At 49.2% G+C, this 18,226-nt stretch overlaps 1 protein-coding gene across 4 annotated transcripts in view; it reads left to right on the top strand.

The window, feature by feature from the left end:
- Positions 1-2,592: 2,592 nt before the first annotated feature.
- The window catches only part of Gfod1 (Gfo/Idh/MocA-like oxidoreductase domain containing 1), a 101,394-nt gene continuing 85,760 nt past the window's right edge, over positions 2,593-18,226 (top strand). Inside the window, exon 1 of one of the 4 annotated variants that reach the window (XM_048418083.3) lies at positions 2,593-3,583. In XM_048418083.3, the coding sequence (XP_048274040.1) occupies positions 3,331-3,583 (253 nt within the window). In that variant the 5' untranslated portion in view covers positions 2,593-3,330. Of the gene's footprint in view, positions 3,584-3,622; positions 4,049-4,085; positions 4,184-18,226 lie in introns of those variants that run through there. The other 3 variants (XM_048418320.3, XM_048418246.3, XM_085699429.2) reach the window with 3 other exon arrangements.

Below are 18,226 nucleotides of genomic sequence, written 5' to 3'. Positions count from 1 at the left end.
TTTTAATTTATTATTATTATTATTATTGGTTTTTTGAGACAGAGTTTCTCTTTATAGTCCTGGCTGTCCTGGAACAAGTCTACAGACCAATCTAGCCTCAAATTCACAGAGATCCACCTGCCTCTGCCTCCTGAGTGTTGAGATTAAAGGCATGCACCACTATGGCCTGACTATACTTCTTTTTTAATTAATAAATTTTATTAACTATTGTGTGTATATGTGTGCACACACAAGCTATAGCACACTCATGGAGGTCAGTTTTCTCCTTCTACAATGGAAGTTCCAGGGATTGGAGTTAAGTCATCAGACTTAGTGGCATGCACCCTTAGCCACTAGGCCATCTTGCCAGCCCTAGCCTTCTTTTAAAAGACATCAACAAAAGGCCCTCTTATCTCCTTTGTGGACACCAGGAACTGCTGGTGTATCAGGGGACTGAGAAGGTGTATATGCACAAGCCTGTAATACGGAAGATGGAGACAGGAGGACCAGAAGTTCATTCAAGGTCATCCTCCCCTAGAGAGTATGTTGGATGCCAGGCTGGACTACATGAGACGCTATCTTGAAAAAACCAAACTAAGGACTGGAAAGATGGCCCAGAAAGTAAAAGTGCTCACTGTCCTTCCAGAGTATTTGAGTTCTGTTCCTGACACTCATACAGGGTGGCTTACAATTACCTTTCACCTCCAGCTCCAGGGGCGCCAATGCCCTCTGTTGACCTCCGAGGGCATATGCACTCAAGTTGTACAAACCCACACCTATACATATAAAAAAAATGAAAACCAAACCCACCAATAAACAAAAACCCCCAAACAACAACAAAATTATAACAGAATCCATACAGATTACGTACACAGACCAATATTTTTAAATAGGGCAGATGTAATAAATAGAAATGAATACCAAAATAGAGGGCATATATATCACATGAAGCATTTTTCTAGGGAGTATCCTTTTTAGGACTTTACGAATGTCAGGTTACATAGTACTCCATAGTTAATCCTGTCCCCCCTTTGCAGAGGAGCACGGCAAAGTTATTTGTCCTTGGTCCCACAGCTAGTAAATGGCAGAGCCAAGAATCAGCTTCCACCTCTGACTTTCAAGACACACACACACCAGACAGCGAGTGAGCTTCCCCGCCTCTGACGCAGGACGCTGAACACTCCTGTCTGCTGCTAACGCCAGCATCGGCCCAGTGGGTGCTCCTGCCGTGGTTCTTGCTCTGGCAGGGCTGGTGGCACACCCTCCTTTCTTTCCCCCTAACGCTTCTCAGCCAGCCTTCAGCAGATCTTGTTTTCTCTTTTGTCTCAACCCTGCTCAGGCCTTTACCAGTCCTGGAGCACTTTGTCCCTTCTACTAACGTCCTGAGGTCAGCTCTGCCTCCTCCCATTGCCACACACAAGTTTTTTTTTATGGCGTCTAGCTCTCTCTACCAGCCCTGCCTCGCTGCCGTTTGTTACAAGTTGCTTTGAACGCTGCGGAGTGTCATGTTCTCCACGTTTCTGTTGAAGCAGGCCACGTGCCTCTTTAGCTGAGAGCTGAAGGCTGGGGTGAGCATGACAGACAGTAGTAACCTGATCTTTCCAGAAACTTTGTGCTAGAGGGCAGGTGCCCTTGCCCTTTGACACTGATTCCTTCCTCCCAGCACTAAGTGGACACCAAGGGACAGGTGGTGATTATTCTTTCATTTATCTAGTTGAGCACCTACTTTGGACAAGTTAGGCCGTGTGATAAATGCGGAGGATATGGCGGGAGATAAGAGGCCCACTCAGTCACCACCACCGTTAGGACTTACCATGCAGTTCTGTCTGAGGGTCTCCAGCCTCCTCTGGGCCTCAGATTCAGTAAAGAAGATAAGAGACTGGGAACCGAAGCAGAGGGCAGGGAGTGCCCTAAGTCTCTGGAAACCAGACTCCACAGGCAGTGCGACGACCCCGTTCTGGGTGAGGTCGCCCGCCCGTGTTACATGGGTCACAAGCATGGCATGGGAAACCGGTGGAGCTTGCGCAGCCAGAATTGGCTTGGTTGGGCTTGGACTGGGCACATTTAGGAGTCAAAACTCTAGGGAGTCAGGGCTGAGATGCTGGTGTGTGGATTCCGATTCCAGGACTGTTGTTTATGTGTGTTATCTTGAGCAAATCTCTTAACCTTCCCGTACCTCATTTTCTATATCAGTGAAATGGGTTTCCAACAACCCTAGGGTTAAGTGCCTGGAAACCTTCCCCCGCGCAGTACCCATATAGAAAAATACTCGGGAAAGGAGGCAGTGAACCACGCTGCTCACACCTCGTGGGGTTCTTCGGCCTCCCCGGGGTCCCGGCGACAGCCAATCTTTTTCAAAGGACCCGGTCCTAGCCCATTAAGGGCGAGTCCCGCTTTCATATATTTATTTGCTTGCTTGGGCGGAGCTTGGAGCACAACAAGGAGGAGGCGGAGGCGGAGAGCGCAGAGAAAGGGAAGCCACCCCGGGGCAGCAGGCTAGCCAGGCGGGGCTGGGGAGGAGTCAAGCCGGGTTCCAGCCGCCCGGCGCTGCGCGCAACGAGAGCCTCGGGCGGCGGAGACAGGGGCGGGGGCGACGCTTGTCAGCCAATGGTGCTCGGCGCTACCGCAAGGGCGGTGCAGGAACCCCAGCCGCTGACAGTCAAAGTAACCAACTCCGCCCTAGTACCCGCGGGATCCCGGAGCCCGAGCCCTAGCGGGGCTGAGGCCGCCCAAAGCGCGCTGCGAGCAAGCGAATATGGCAGCAGAATGAGGAGCCTTGCGCCGGGTGGTGGTCGCCGCTGCGGTGCTGCAGCTCGCAATCCGCGTTTGGCACGCCACGAACAGCATTCTTAGTCGGCCTCCGGGTTATTTCATTCCGCACCAAGGACCGCGGAAAAGGGAGATCCGTAGCCCAGAGAGGGAGCTAGGAAGCGGGAGCGCGACCTGGGAGAGATTCTGCGGGGATGAGCCGGCCATGGGGCGGCCTCGGCGGGGCGCACGGAGACGGCCGGCGCATCGGCGGGACCGCTGCTTGAGCCCGGGCTCCACGGGACTTCGGGGCCTCGTGCGTCCCAGCGGAGTCCCTGACGCTGTCTCCGGGAAGGACACGATACCTGCGTGGCGGACACTGCAGCGCTCACAGCACTGAGGCTCTCGGAGCCTACAGGGTCTGCGGTTCGGTGTGCTGTCACACCGCCGCACGCGGGCGCCTTGCCCGGGGCTCGGCTACTGGCGCAGCGCAGGGAGGTCGGCTGCAGGAGCCGGGGACTGCGGGACTAGCCGGAGAGGCGTGCGCGCGGGTGTTCGACTGGAGATCCCGGCAGAAGCAGAGCCGGACGGACCTGAGCAGCCATGCTTCCCGGGGTGGGCGTGTTCGGCACCAGCCTCACGGCCCGTGTCATCATCCCGCTGCTGAAAGATGAGGGCTTCGCCGTGAAGGCACTGTGGGGCCGCACTCAGGAAGAAGCCGAGGAGCTGGCCAAGGAGATGAGTGTTCCTTTCTACACTAGCCGCATCGATGAGGTGCTGCTGCATCAGGATGTAGATTTGGTGTGCATCAACCTGCCGCCGCCGCTCACCAGGCAAATCGCTGTCAAAACCCTGGGTGAGCGACCCCTCCTCCAGCCCTCTCTTCATTAGCCCGGGTCTTCGCTTCGCACCCTCTCCAATGGCAGAAGCGTACACCCCAGGGATTCCAAACCCATGCATGTTACTCCCAGCTTTATCATTCCCAGTCCGTGGCCTTCCCCACCTCCACGCTTCGCTCCTGGCACCACCTGGAAGCTTATCCCCACGTGTGTGGTGCGGAGGCTGGAATAGGCTTGGGTTCCAGGTATAGGAACCAGGTGGATCAGATGCAGAGATCTGAAGATGGGTTGCTGTTCCGGGAGAGGAAACTCGGTCCCCAGCTGTGTGTTAGTGCTCCGGTGTCTTGGTGCGTGCGCGCCTGGGAGAGGCAAGCGCGCGGCCAGGAACCCTTGAATAAAGGACCGCACACGTGGCAGGGGTTTTCCCCAAGGTACCTGTTGTCAGCAGCTGTGGCACCCTATTTGGGTCATTTGTTTCCACTGTAAGTGAGTTTAGTGTGAGATGAGAGACGTGACAGCTGGTCGGAATGACCTTTTTCTGCTCTGGAAGCAAGCAAGGAAGGACGGTGGAAGTGAGAGTGGGCGGGTCTATTAGAACATTCTCAGATGTGTCAGAGGTTAGTAAAGATTGTAATTTAACCTTTGGGCAGAGCCTCCCAGAGCTGTCTTCTGCTCCAATTGGGAATAATATACCTTATATTCTTGGGAGATGGGCGTTGCTGTTTCAGAGGCAGGGATGCTTTGTGTGGTAACAGGCCAGACGCTGCAATTTCCTTTGGAAACGTGCGATGGCACCTCCGTGTTTTGCCTCCGGAATATTCCCAGACGCTGTGTTTACAAGTAGGTTGGGACTCTGCTGTGCTCAGAGGAATGTCTTGAGCAAGCCTGTCCATCAGCAGCTCTCTTCCATACCTAAAACAACCCCACTTGGCGAGTCCCAGGCGTTAATTGCGCACCCTTGGATGTTAAAGTCTTAATTGGTGAAGAAAGAGTAAAAGCTCCTGAACGTGTGTGTGTGTGTGTGTGTGTGTGTGTGTGTGTGTGTGTGTTGCATTATGGTAGAACACCTGTCTGGCATGCACAAGGCATTCGGTTTCAACTCTCAGCAAGGAGAAAAGAATTTTCTAAGTTTTTGTTATTGACAAAACCGAGGTGAGTTACATTTTCTTAATGAAGCAGAGGTGCTATTATCCTATTATCGGAGTTTATTGTGTGATAGGGGCATAGCCAAGGCTTCGTGCTTTCGTGATGGGCTGCAGGCTTTCTTCTCTTCCTTTGTGAGCGCGTTTCCCTGTGGCTCGAGGTAGTCTATGATGATGGAAAACGTAGTGGCACTGGATTTAGAAGTGGCCGCACAAGCGCTCGCCGACTTCCCTGGAAACCCCATGAGGTGCCTCCTGCTTGTGCCTTGGAGGCCGTTCTTGACTGGCTCCACAGTCGTGGTTAGGAGGTTGTACACACACAACACAGGAAGTGGAAAACCCCAAACAGTTGTCAGTCTGGCCTTGGCCTTTGGGGGGTTTACACATACTAACGTTTACCTGGAATTTGAATGAGCCACCCTTCAACAAGTCCGGGTGAATTGTGCTTCTTTTTCCACAGCCAGCAAAAGTGATAGACCTGTGTGGCTCAGTCCATGCCATGGCCCGATTAGGAGAGGGCACCAGACAAGTGAAGTTAGTGGAATCACACATATTCTCCTTTGAGTTCCAGAAACTTCCTCCAAAGCCCTACCTCTGCCAGACTTTGGGTCACACCCTTCCCCAGCAAGCCAGGTTCTACCACCTGTCCTCCATAAGTCAATCAAAACACCCAAATTAGGCTATCCATTGTTTTGGCTCCACCCCCTCCTGCCAGGTGGACTAACAAGCTGCGAACCTCACCTCATTCCTTGAGAAAAGTTTCCCCTCTGGCTGACTCAGGTTTTAGGCTTTCTCTTCTCCGATCATGAGATTCCGAGGGGAATTCCAGCTTCTTGGGGGTTTATTGTTTTAATCGTCTGATAGCTGAAGTGAGGCCTGTCTCTGTAGAACAGCTTCATTCTGTTCAGGCCAGTTACACTGCCTCAGTGGTGTAGCTGCTGTAGAGATCTTTCTGTCACACACAATTTGTACACCATTCAGGGCTGTCTTTAAACGAGAACTTCTTGTGGGCCGGCCTGGGTGGTAGTTTGCTGTGTAGAAAACATTCCCTGTGATGAAAACGGGTCTCTAAGGTGGACATCTGACTGATTTTACAAATGAGGCTACCCTGATTCAGAAAGCTGAGTCCGAGCTACCTATGGCCATATACCTTGAGAGCTGCACCCACCAGCCAGCCTCTCCAGTTCTTTCTGAAGCCTGCTCCATTACCACAGTTCCTTCTGTCGCAGATCGCTGGGGAGGTCCAGTGTTGCTTTCTACTGCGCCGCTGGAATCAGTTCCCCACATTGTGTCCCTGCTATCTCCTGAATCCTTCTGTCGTTGTTACCCTTTTTTGCTGAGTTGCATCCCACTATAGACGTCAAGGTCCTCGACTAGTTTCTGAATTTTTCAGACAGTCCTGGCTCACCCCTGCTGAGTCATCCTTCACAGTGCTTCAGGTTATAGTACAGCACCATAGATAGTGCTCCATTGTCTTTGTTTTTAGGAAAAGCCTTAGCACGACACTCAAGAACTGGCCTCTGATGAGACTGGCCAACAAGTCCCTGATAAGACTTGAGGCTTATGTCCTGTAAGGCATTCAGAATCCTGTGAGCTTCGGTCATCAAGATGGCTCATTGGGTAGTGATGGCTTGCCATGCAAGTCTGAAGACATCAGTTTGATCCTTAGAACCCACAAGCAGATAGAATGAGAGAACTGATTTCATGAAATGCCCTGACTCTATCATGTATGCACTGTAGCATAAGTGTACACACACACACACACACACACACACACACACACACACACACACGTTTAGGGATATTTGATCATACTGTGACACGCCGAGCCTGTGTTTAAAAAAGTTAAATTAGAATCAGCAGGGCAGGGTCAGTGACAAGAATTGACCATAGAGATTTTGGAGGACCCAGGATATGATAGAGAGGCACAGGAAGGAGTAGGGTGGAGCTTGAAAAAGATTCCCGGTCCTATTTGATCTGGGAAGTATGGAGAGAAGACCAGCTGGTTGCTCCTCTGCTACTGCTTTGCTTTATCAGGTTTTCTCCCTAATATCTTAGAACTCATCACGCACATACAGTAGAACTTCGTGAGTCACAGTTAAGCTACCAGTGGGGAGTTCTTGGAGAGACTCTTGGTCCATTCATCTGCTCAAGCTTCCGTCAGGATCTCTATTGTCCCTGTAGTTGGACTAAGAATTGTGCAGCGTTCAAAACCGATCATCTGTTGGCACCTCCTGAGTGTTGTGCGTCTGCTTCTCGATCCCACCCCTTCCCCTGCGCTCCCTTCTAAGCTCTCAGTACCAGGAACCCTTGTACTTTCTAGAACCCATTTGAATGTGTTTGTTTAAAACCCAAATTGTGTTCAGTTAGTTTGAATAGGTTATATATTTACATGGTATAAATTTCAAACACTATAAATGACACACTACATTAGAGTAAGTGCTCCCCATTCTGAGGCAATCAACCTTACTACTTCTTCCAATGTCTTCTATTCAAGATTTTCTGGCCACAGTAGTAAATATATATGTAAGATTTTCATATTGGATGTGTGGTGGTGGCATATGCCTTTAATCCCAGCACTTGGGAGGCAGAGACAGATGAGTTCGAGACCTGGTCTACAGAGTGAGTTCCAGGACCAGCTCCAAACCTGCAGAGAAACCCCATCTTGAAAGCAAAACAAAACAAAACAAAAAACCAAAAACAACAACAACAACAACAAAAAGTGTTAAGAGTTTTCATGTCCCCTTTGGGTGATTGGTAAAGTCTCATTCGCGCTACTGGAAACCTGCTTTTTATCGTGACGTTGTTGGCTCGTATATGAATTCAATCAACCAGCAATCAAAAATACTCAAAAACCAAAAAAATTGTGCCTGCACGGAACAACTGCAAATGTTTGTCTCATCATCTCCCCCTGAAGAACCTAGCAAGACCACTACATACTTTCTACCCTAATAGCTATTCTAGGCAATCTAGAGAGGGCGAAAGCAGGGAGCATACACGCAGGTCACACACAAATGCCAAGCTGTCCTAAGTGAGGGACTTGAGCATCCATGAGCCTTTGTGTACCCTTGGGGATTCTGGAACCAATACTTGGAAATAGGGGTAATTGAATACATATGTCTGTGTATGTAATATATTTATGTATACACAAATATATGCATACACATACATATATTTAGAATGTGAATCCATCCCTGTCATATTTTGGGCTATATGGGGTTTCATGGTATGGGTGAAATGAGAGCGTATTTGACCCGTTCCCTGTTATTCAACATTTAGGTTGTTTCCTGTCTTACACAAGCGTGGAATGAGTCATCGTGAGATGCTGACATTTTGTATACACTAATGTATTTGTAGCATAAATAAACAAGCTGAGAGCCGGTCAGCGGGGCATAGTCTCATTTCATGTGACATAGATACTGCCAGATGAGCCAGCATCTGACATACTGCATTTTGTCAGTCTCCTGAGCTGCTCCCAGCAAGGCCCTGGACTTACAGGTCCCTGGAGGTCTAGTATAGTTTGGTTCACATTGTTCAGTCCAGACAGACTAGTAGCTCGGGCCAGTATCACAAGCCAGTACCACCTTCTAGCTAGCCCTGGGTCAGTCCGAGCCTGTCAAAACATTGTCCCCCTGCAACGGTTCTCTTCCCTTAGGTAATGTGGCAAGCTGTCTGGCTGCCTGTGTAGGCCCAGGGGATTCTCTGTAGCATGGGAGAGGTGAATGTGTAGGAGTCTGGACATAATCACAGCCGCAAATGGCATGTCCATGGTTCTCTTGGACTCATACTTAGGAGGTATTTGGATTCAAGTTGCCCTGCCTCCTCTCTGCCTCTTACTTCTTAAGAAATTGGGGCTCAGTCTTGGATGCCCCACCCGCCCGTACTAAGGCCTCTGTTATGTTCCTGGAATTCCCCAGCCACTTATCTGACTCTCTGGATCATTGCACTGGCTCTGAAGATTGTCTAGATGGCTCACTCCCCTGCCTTTGAATGGTTGGACGACTCCCTCCCCTCCCTTTGAATGGCTAACTCTTTCTCTACAGATCTGTATTTTGAGGGAGTGACTTTTCGGGCCTCCCCTTCCACCTCTGGGTTCATCTCTGTCCCTGCTGCCTCTTTTCTGTTCTTGGTGGCATTCTCACAGCTGGGGAGCCTCACGGTGTCCTCTTAACTGCTCTTTGTCCCTCTGCTGGAAGGCAGCTCTTTGAGGGCTGAGCTTTTGTCTGTCTTGCTCCCTGTATAACTCTTCGTACCCCCTAGACAGCGCCACATACCCAGCCATCTAGCACACAGGCTGAAATACCTGTTAAATGACCAGCGAACGCGGCACCTTTTCATTGTATGAACATGTGACCTCAGGAGTCACAGATTAGGAATAGGCTACACCTATCAACAGAATATTTTGTGCCCTATGTGGGCACTTCACTGGTCACTAGTGTTCTCTGGGGAACATTTCACAATATAGATTCCTGAGAGGTAACAGCTGAACCATTTCTGCCTAGCTCATGGTTGCAATCCTGGACCAGCTAGACACCGGAGTTACTAAGACACTCCGCCTTTGGGAACAGAAGGGGGCCTCCCCTCCCTGAGTAATTATCATACAGGACTGCACCAGAAATACCTGCTGCCTTGTGTGGAATGTGATGACACTTGCTGTCATGCTCCGTGTCCTCACGGTTGGAGGTGGCTGTGAAGACCCATGGGAATGGAAGGCTTCCCTGGGGCGGCGGGTAAGGCTGGAGGCTGATGTTCCTTGAGCTCTCTGATCTTCCCGCGCCTGAATCTTGCCTCAACTTGTTTAGCAGTTTGGCATCCTCAGCTAAGGACCTGGAGCAGTCCACTGCTTCCTGGCAGCAGTGGAGACTTTGGCACTGAGGGGGACTGGGGGGGAGAGAGGTGAGGATTGACGTCTCAGGCCCATTGTTGCCTGTCCAGTGCTCATCCGGGCTGCAGATAACGGCAAGGGCGGACTTGGACTTGAGGGGAGCCGTTCTGAAATTCTAGCAGCCCCTGAATTTCCAGTTCTTTCCTGGAGTTTCTTTTGGATCTCTTCCTATCTTAACACTGAAAAAAAAAAAAAAGAAGAAGAAGAAGAAGTGATTGTGTTCTCCGGGTTCCTGCCCCTGTGCACAGCAGGAAATGATTTTTGGTCTATCAGTTTGGTGCAGAATTGAGGAAGCCCTTGGGTCTTATGTAAATGAGAGAAATTACTCTGTTTATGGTTAGGAAAACCCAAGCGTGACCAGGCTCATTGCATCCAACTGGTATTAGGTGCACTTGAATGACCATTTGCCGGATGTGTTGGACTTTGGAGGTGGATAATTCTGCAGTGTATCATGGAAGGAGAAAGTAGATGAAGAAGTTGAGCATTTTGATACCTGAGCTGGGAGAGTGGCAGGAAAGAGGAAATGAAAAGGCATGTTTGGTATGCAAGCCTATGGTGACACTTTTGCTAGCTGTGACCTAGGAAGGAGCTTTACCACTTAACATGTCGTGAATGGTTAAAGTAACTCGTTAGAGAAGCGGTTGGCGGGCCACTCCTGTGTGACTTTGGGCGAGGTAGTCGTCTTCAAAATGATTACTAAAAATTCAAAACTATTCTTATCGTGTGTATGTGCAGGTCTGAGGACAACTTTGAGTTGGTCTCCCTTTCTACTTGTGACGTGGGTTCTGGGGGTCAAACTCAGGTTTCGAGGCTTGCGCAGTAAAGCCCTTTTATGCCCCGAGCCATCTCACCAGCCCTTTGGAAGTTGTTACTGTGTGTGGGTATCCGTGTGTCACGGCAATCATGTGGCGGTCAGAACACAACTGTTGGGGATCAGTTCTCTACTTTCCACCTTGAGTTCTAAGGATCCAACTCAGTAAGGAATTTCACCTACTGAGCCTTCTCATCAGCCCCACCCAGTATCTATTGCTCCTGAGCCTCCGTTAGTCTCCCCAGTGAAATGGAGCATTTAAAATGAGGAGGATTATGTCCCGACCTGGTCAGTTGTCTCCATTCGGTTATATGTATGGGCTCAACAAATATTCATTTCGTTTTGTCTCATGTGATCCACTCTCTAGTTGACTTATATATATGATGCTTTTTTTTTTTCCGGGGAGGGGTAGGTGTTGAGATAGTGTCTCACCTTATAGTGCAGACTGGCCTCGAACTTGGGGCAGTCCCCTTGCTTCAGCCTCCTGGGTACCGGGATTACAGGTGTCAGTCATCATCCGTGCCTAGAGTGAATGGTTCTTATTTTTCAACTAAAAACATCTCTTTTTGAGACCTCATCTTGTGCATCCCAGGTGGGACTTGAACTCACAATGTAGCTGCGGATGACTTTGACCTTCTGATCTCTTGTCTATACCTCCTGTACTAGATTGCGGACATGCACTACCATGCCTGGTTTTTATGCAGTGCAGGGGATAGAACACAGGTCTTTGTGCATGCCAGGTGGGTACTCTACCAAGCCCCATGGTGCTTTTGAAATTTTTTTTTATATTTTCTGCCAGATTCAGAAAATAACATTTGCAAGTTTTCCTCCCTCCCTCCTTCCTTCCTCTTTCCCTCTCACCCTCCCTCCTTCCCTCCATCCTCCCTTCCTCCCTTCCCCAAAGGGAAGATATCTAAGCCAAGTTTTTTTTTTTTCCATTTTGTGTTTGCTACAAACTCAGTACAGTCAGCATTCAAGGTCTACAGATTCCACACTCTCAGATCAATTAAATTACAAGTGGAAATTATCCATAAAAAGAAATTGCATCTGTACTGAACACACAAACCTTTTCTTGTCATTATCCCCCAGTTTAAACGGTGCTTACATCTAGATGGGATTCAGGTGCATTGGGAATATGTGTAGGTTCTGTGCAAACAATGTTCTGCTTTTGGGTTTTTTTTTTTCACAAAGAGGGTTTGAGCAAAGACTTTGGCATTCTCCAGGACAGTAAGCCCGCGCTGAAGATCTGAGGGACCGCCATACTAGCTTCACGGTGATCAGCAGGAGGCACGGAAGTTACCATATCCTCATTCTGCCTATTGCTTGTGACAGGGCTGGAGGGCATCTCACGGAATCCAAGAGCTGATCTTGGGCACCTTGGCTGTGTATTCCTAGAGTAAATTTTGCTTCTCTACATGCGTCAACACTGTCATTCATCTCTGCTCGCAGCAGCCTCCTCGGCTTCTAATGTGGTAGACGAAAGCTGTCTGGCTGCCTGCTACACACATTACAGGTTCAGCCACCTGGGAAATGCTGCCCCTCCCCTCTTCCCACGTCTCCCTGCTTCTGTCTGGTGCTGTCTCCTGGCTGTCATTTCTATGGTTACCTTTAGTGTTTGGATAGAGAAGTGGTTCTCAACCTTTACTTAATGAAATGCATCGTTGCATTGCCTTTCTAGTTGATCATAGCAAAACAGTAAAAAGAACTGATGTATGTGAGATCCGGTGAGACCGCTTATTGCTAATATAAGGTCATGTATATGTCTTATATATGCACATATATAACATAGACGCATACATAGATACTGTACTGAGGCTGAGACCCAGGATTTAAGCACTCTAATCCAGTGTAATTGTCCTGGGGGGATAATCTAAAGGAAGCTGCTTATGCCTTCAGCTGTCTGTGTACTCAAACAAAGGCCCTCAAAGAATTAGCATATCTCTAGGAATTCCTGTTGGAAGGAGAAGGCTGACATCTAGCCAGCCGGAGTGGGAAATTGTCTCCCAGGAAGGGATTTCACACAGCTGTGAAAACCTGTCCGACCACCTTGCAAGAGAAACTGGAGCTTGTTCGTGATGGGCATGGCCACACCTGGCCAGGACTGCTTAGTTATGCATGCCTCTTGCTTTGTATTTAAATTGAATACCCATCTCAGAACCTGGAAGAAGGATGTGCAGGGGTAGGGCGGCTGTCACTGGACCTCCTTTTGTTCCTCTTCCTCAGGTGGCCACATTGAATAGATATCTCTCTCTCTCTCCCTCCCTCCCTCTCCCTCCCTCCCTCTCTCTCTCTCTCTCTCTCCTTCTCCCCCTCTCAAAAGAGTTATTTATTTTTATTTTGTGTGTGTGTGAGAGTGTGCCTACATGTATGTGTGTATACTCAGTGTGTATTGGTACCCACAGAAGTCAGAAGAGGGCGTTGAAGCCCCTAGGGCTGGTTGTGAGCCCCCATGTGAGTGCTGAGAACGGACCCCTTTGCAAAGGCAGCCAGTGCTCTTGCCTTTGGTCTCTCTCCAGCTGCGGGGCCTCCTTTCTCTGCTCCTCACTGCTGCCTATCTCTTTAATTGGAGCAGAGAGCATGGAAGGCTGGGCCTAGTTTGTGCGGGCTTGGGATGAGTTTGGGCTTCCCTTTGACTAAGAAGAGAGGACAGGACTTAAATAATTTAAAGAAAGGTATGCTTGCCTGTAATTCTAGGATTTAGGAGGCCGAGGCAAGAGGGTCAAAGTCAGTTTGGTCTACACCAGTGGTTCTCAACCTTCCTAATGCTGCGACCCTCATGTTGTGGTAACCGCCAACCATGAAATTATTTCATTGCTACTTCATATCTGTAATTTTGCAACTGTTATGAATTGTATTGTAAATCTCTGTGTTTTTGATGGTCTTAGATGACCTCTGTGAAAGGGCCATTTGTTCCCCCTCCAAGGGATCACGACCCACAGGTTGAGAACCATCAGTCTACATGCCGAGACCCTTCTCTCTAAATAAATGAATAAATATATACACGAGGGGCTGTATAGATGGCTCAGCAGTTAAGAGCACTTACTGCTCTTATAGAAGATCTCGTTCCTAGCCCCTCTATGGCAGCTCACATCTACCTGCACTTCTTCTTCTGGGGTATCTGAAGCCTTCTGGCCTCGCAGGCACTGTATGCACGATACACATGCACACATATAGACAAATACACTAAAAAAATCCCAAATGAGTAAACAATGAGAATACAAAAATGCATTTAAGAAAGAAAAGGCCCCATGAGTAGAGTCACCCAGAGGCCCTGTCCAACTCTGCTGAGCTCCCTCTGTATGATCCCCACCGCCCAGGACACAGTGGATTGAGAATGTCCAGCTTTGTCAAAAAAGTCAGAAGTGAAGAGTTTGAAGGTTCCCCACCTGCAGAATGGTTGAGAGTTGAGGCAACAGAAATGCTAATTACCCTGGCTTGAGCATCACATATGTAGACCTGTGTCAAATTACCACTCTGTGTCTCTTAAATATTCGTGTCATTTGCTAATAATCATAAAATTTTAAAGAATATCCAAAATTAAAAAAAAATTTTTTGGAGCTACTGTCAATGCTACTTGCATCATTCTCTCTGCTCAGGTTCCAGTTGTGATGGGAGCTGGTGACAGATCTCTAGGGTCAGCTAGGGCGATAGCTCGCAGGAGCGTTGGGAGGAATTGGGTTGAGAGGAGCCCAAGTGGCTGCCTTAGTGAGTGTGAAAAGCCCTGCAAAAATGAATTCACCCCGAAAGACTTCAAGGCAATGCTCCATGTGTGGCAGAGTAGGGGTGCTGGATGGGGAAGAGAGGGTGCTGCAAAGGGGCTCGGTCCGGCCCGTGCTGCTGCCCCGAGCTTTGCTGAGGTTGAATATCTTCTTGGGAACGCCCATTGAAATTTAATCTCCATAATAGGAGTGTAAGAAGCTGGACCATGTGGGATCTTTCAGAGAGAACTGGGGCCCTGCCTTCATGCAAAATTAATCCATTCATGTGTGCTTCCTCTTCTCCAAGGGACAGGGTGGTTGGGAGTGTACACATTGGGGGATTGGTGTCTCAGAACTAATTAGTGGCGGTTTCACAAGGTCTGGGTGCAGCCCTCTCAGTTTATTAGCAAGGATTCTATTATTAATCAGAAGGAAACATGTTCTGAAGCGTTTTCCTAAATTCACCCTGAGATATTGGGAATGAACTTAAAAATAGATTCTTCCACCCTCCCTGAGCACTATAGGACTTTAGTAGCAAGGGTACCCAAGGAAGGCTGCCATGTTGGGAACACTTAGCAAACCTGTAAGGACTGGGCTTTCTAGTCACTAGAGAGAGAAGCAGAGGAACAAAGGGACTTCATGTGCAGGGGGGCAGATACCAGCGCCTCCCCCAACCCCCCGTGGTCCCCCCGTGGGCATGTGGAGGTCAGAGCTCAACTTTCAGGCTCTTGTCCACTCCGAGTTTTTGAGGCAAGGTCTATCACTTGACCTGGCACTCTATGCAGGCTAGGCTGGCTAGTGGTTAGTGGGCCCCTAGAGATCTGCCTGTCTCTACCTCCTCCAGTGATGGGCTTACAAGTGTACCATGGTATGGGACTGTTTAAGTGGCTTCTGAGGATCAAACTTGGGTCCTTGGGCTTGCATGGCAAGTGCCTCACTTAGCAACATCTCCCCAGCTCATTGCCAGGCCTCTTTTGTTGGTGATGGTGGTTTTTGTTTGTTTGTTTTTTGAGATGGGGTTTTTTTCTGTGTAGCCCTGGCTGTCCTGGAGCTCACTCTGTAGACAAGAGACCTGCCTGTCTCTGCCCCCTGAGTGTTGGGAATAAAGGTGTGTGCCACCACCGCCCAGTTAGTGCCAGGCCTCTTGATCCTGAAAGAACCTGTGAGCATATTTGGCAGCCAAGTCCTGGGATCTGGGCTGAGGGAAATTAGACTTCACAGTAACTTCATCCTTGCCTCCTGCCAACAAACTGGAAGATGCCAGGAAAAGCGTGGCTTCTATCTTTGGTCTTCCTCTCTCCATCCCCCCATCCTTCATCTGTGGGGAGAGGCTTTAGCAATCTAGAGCACAGAGCCTCAACTGAAGGGTCATCACTATTTTGCTTGATTATTATGGCTCCTCCCCCCCCCCCCCCCCCGCCGCCGCTCCCCCTTTGAGTCCTGTTAAGGCCAAGGCAGCCCGATCCATTGGTGTGAACATTCCTTAGGGAACCTAGGCTGTTGCATCCTAGCTTGTCAGAGCTTGGAGGGGGTAGAAGAGAAGAGCAGAGAGGAGAGAGCCTGCATGTGAGGTGCGGGGTGAGTGGGGGTGGTGGAGGAGAGAAGTGTGTATTTGAGAGCGCGAACACACGTGACAGAGTTGAGTGTGTGTAGAGTGGCTCTCCACTGAAGCCGAGTGGACAGCACTCAGTTTGGATTGCTGGCTGTTTGGAGGGAACTCTGCTTGTCTCCTCTAGGAATATGAATAACCGGGTGGTAGAAAATGATTTCTGCTTCTCTGCTCTTAGAGTTAGGGCATCTGAGGAGAGAAGAACAGTAGCCATAAAAGCAGGAGGGAGATGCTGCACGCTGCGTTTGCAAAGGCGTCTGTTTCCTCCGGCTCCAGTGAGAGGGACAATTGTTTACACCCCATCATGATGTCGCTCTCAGAGAGTCCTGGGAGACAAGGTTGGAGCCCTAGGGGATGCGCTTGTCTGATTTAATATGCAGGGCTATTCACGTCCAGAGTACAGAGAGCCTGGCTTTCCCCCTAAGGCCCATGGGTACCACAATGCTATGTTTGTCTGTGGAAGTGAGATTTAGCCACTCCTTCCTGACTGAATGCAGCTGCCTCCATCCACAGCCCAGGGCTTGGGGGATTCCAGAGTCATCTGTATCCTGAGTCCTTATTGGCTCTTTCTAGCCTTTTGGCCTCTAGTGGGATTATACTGTCTCCTTTGGGTCCTGAGGAGACCTGCATTGAATTTCCTGGTCCCTGGCTTGGGAGCTTGTCAGTTTTTACATTTCTTGATTTGTGTGTGTGTGTGTGTGTGTGTGTGTGTGTGTGTGTGTGTGTGTGTGTTTATGGGCATGTGCAGGTTCCTGTATAGAGGCTAGAAGAGACCAGCGGATCTCCTGGAGTTATAGGCAGTTGTGAGCTGAGGATGTGGGTGCTGGGAACTGAACCCAGTCCCCCTTATAAAGAAGCTCGATTAAATGGCCAACATTTGTGTAAAGTACAAACGGAGCCGCTTGATGTTTACCTCCCTTTGCACCAGGTTCTAGGGGAAAGTTTGGGGATTTTATTTGTTGGGTTTATCAGGGATTTGGCTAGTGCTGCTTTACTGTCCCTGAGGATCAAGGTGGAACACAGAGCTATGGGGCACATAGCCATGAGAAGGGACACAGGCAACTCCCTTCCTTGCTCGTCGAATTCTGGGAAGTTCCCAAGTGAAGGCCTGAATGTGTTTATTGCCACAGTGTCCTGGGGCCATCTCTTCCAGACAGATGGAAGCTTGTGGAAATCCAGAGCTGTTCTGGGTTAAGGAGGCAGCAGCTAGGAGGCTGTAAGAGGAGGAACAGCCAGTTCCACCCCTGGGTTTTGTACACCCTTGATTCGACTTGCAGGGCCATGCTTCCATTAGCATAGTCCTACAGTGGGCTTTGTCTAAGTCATTTTCCCGGACAGCTATAGGAAAAGCCAGCCAAGAAGGGAGGGTAGATATGAGATCTGGTGCCTCAGACAGGAGACCCCATGGAATAGTGGAAAGAGAAGCCTGCTGACAGTCAGGCACCTCAGGCAGGTCCTGGGGGCTGGGGGAGGGGTGCTGTCATACCTGTCTCTTAACTAATGCCTCAGGAAACCAAGTCTCAGAAGAGCTGAGTGGCTTGTCAGTGTTCTTATACCTAATCTCTAACAATCACATCAGGACCAAACCCAGGTCTCCTGAGAGGAGCCTCGTATGTACGCTATGGGATTAGTTTGTCAGTTGGCACGTGTGCTTCTCTAACAAGGAGGAAAATGAGGAGCTGACTTCTAGGAAGCTCTTCTAAGGATGTAACAAAGTAACAGTAACAAAAGACGTCTCCCTAGTCAGTACTTCACTTCAGTGAATCTTGTTTATAATTAGTAGATCTCTAGAAGCTTAGGGTTTGTGGTGGGGACACTTATTTAAACATGGGGAGTGCACAGATTATATGCTACATGTAGCCACTGGAATTCTTTATTGGGAAGCCGGTAGCAAAAATGAAACACTTTATAATTATAGGAAAAGAAAAAGAATACAGATATTTGTGTGTATCGATGATTGAATGAACTGACTTGTCTGCACCATGGTATGGTTAAGGGGAAGGTTTTTGTTGTTGATGTGAAAGAGAGAAGAGCCAGAGGCGACTGGAAAAGACCAGAGCAGAGAGTGAGATAGTAATAGGCTGAGCATAGCCAGTAAAACTGGACCGGAGAGAGAGCAAGAAGCACAGAGAGAGGGAGAGCGTGGGAGAGCAGAGAGGGGTTTTGAGAAATAGCAGTTATGAGGCAAGTGGGGAGCTGGGGGTGGGGGCATTTCCTGAGCTGGGACGGGGAGTTTAGAGTAAGGGAGAAGGTGAGAAGAGCCAGGGTAGACTTTGGGATGTGTAAAGGGTACTTGTGCTGCTGAGGGGGCCTGGAGGCTGGCATGCACTCTGATTTGCTAAGAGGCACCACAGCCGTTTTCCCCTCTGCCTTTTGGAATTTGGGGGAATGGAGTTTCCTTTGGACCTGACAGTGATAACCTTGTTTAATCCCCTTAACCCCACATACTTGCACACCCTTAATCAATATACAAGGAAAGCCTGGTAGGTGATCAGCGCAAATCCTGAGGATGGTT

The sequence above is a fragment of the Myodes glareolus genome, chromosome 14 (genome assembly GCF_982192425.1).
Source record: "Myodes glareolus chromosome 14, mMyoGla1.1, whole genome shotgun sequence".
Classification (NCBI taxonomy): domain Eukaryota; kingdom Metazoa; phylum Chordata; class Mammalia; order Rodentia; family Cricetidae; genus Myodes; species Myodes glareolus.
Note: the sequence above shows the minus strand (reverse complement) of the source record. Positions and strands in the feature narration are given on the sequence as shown.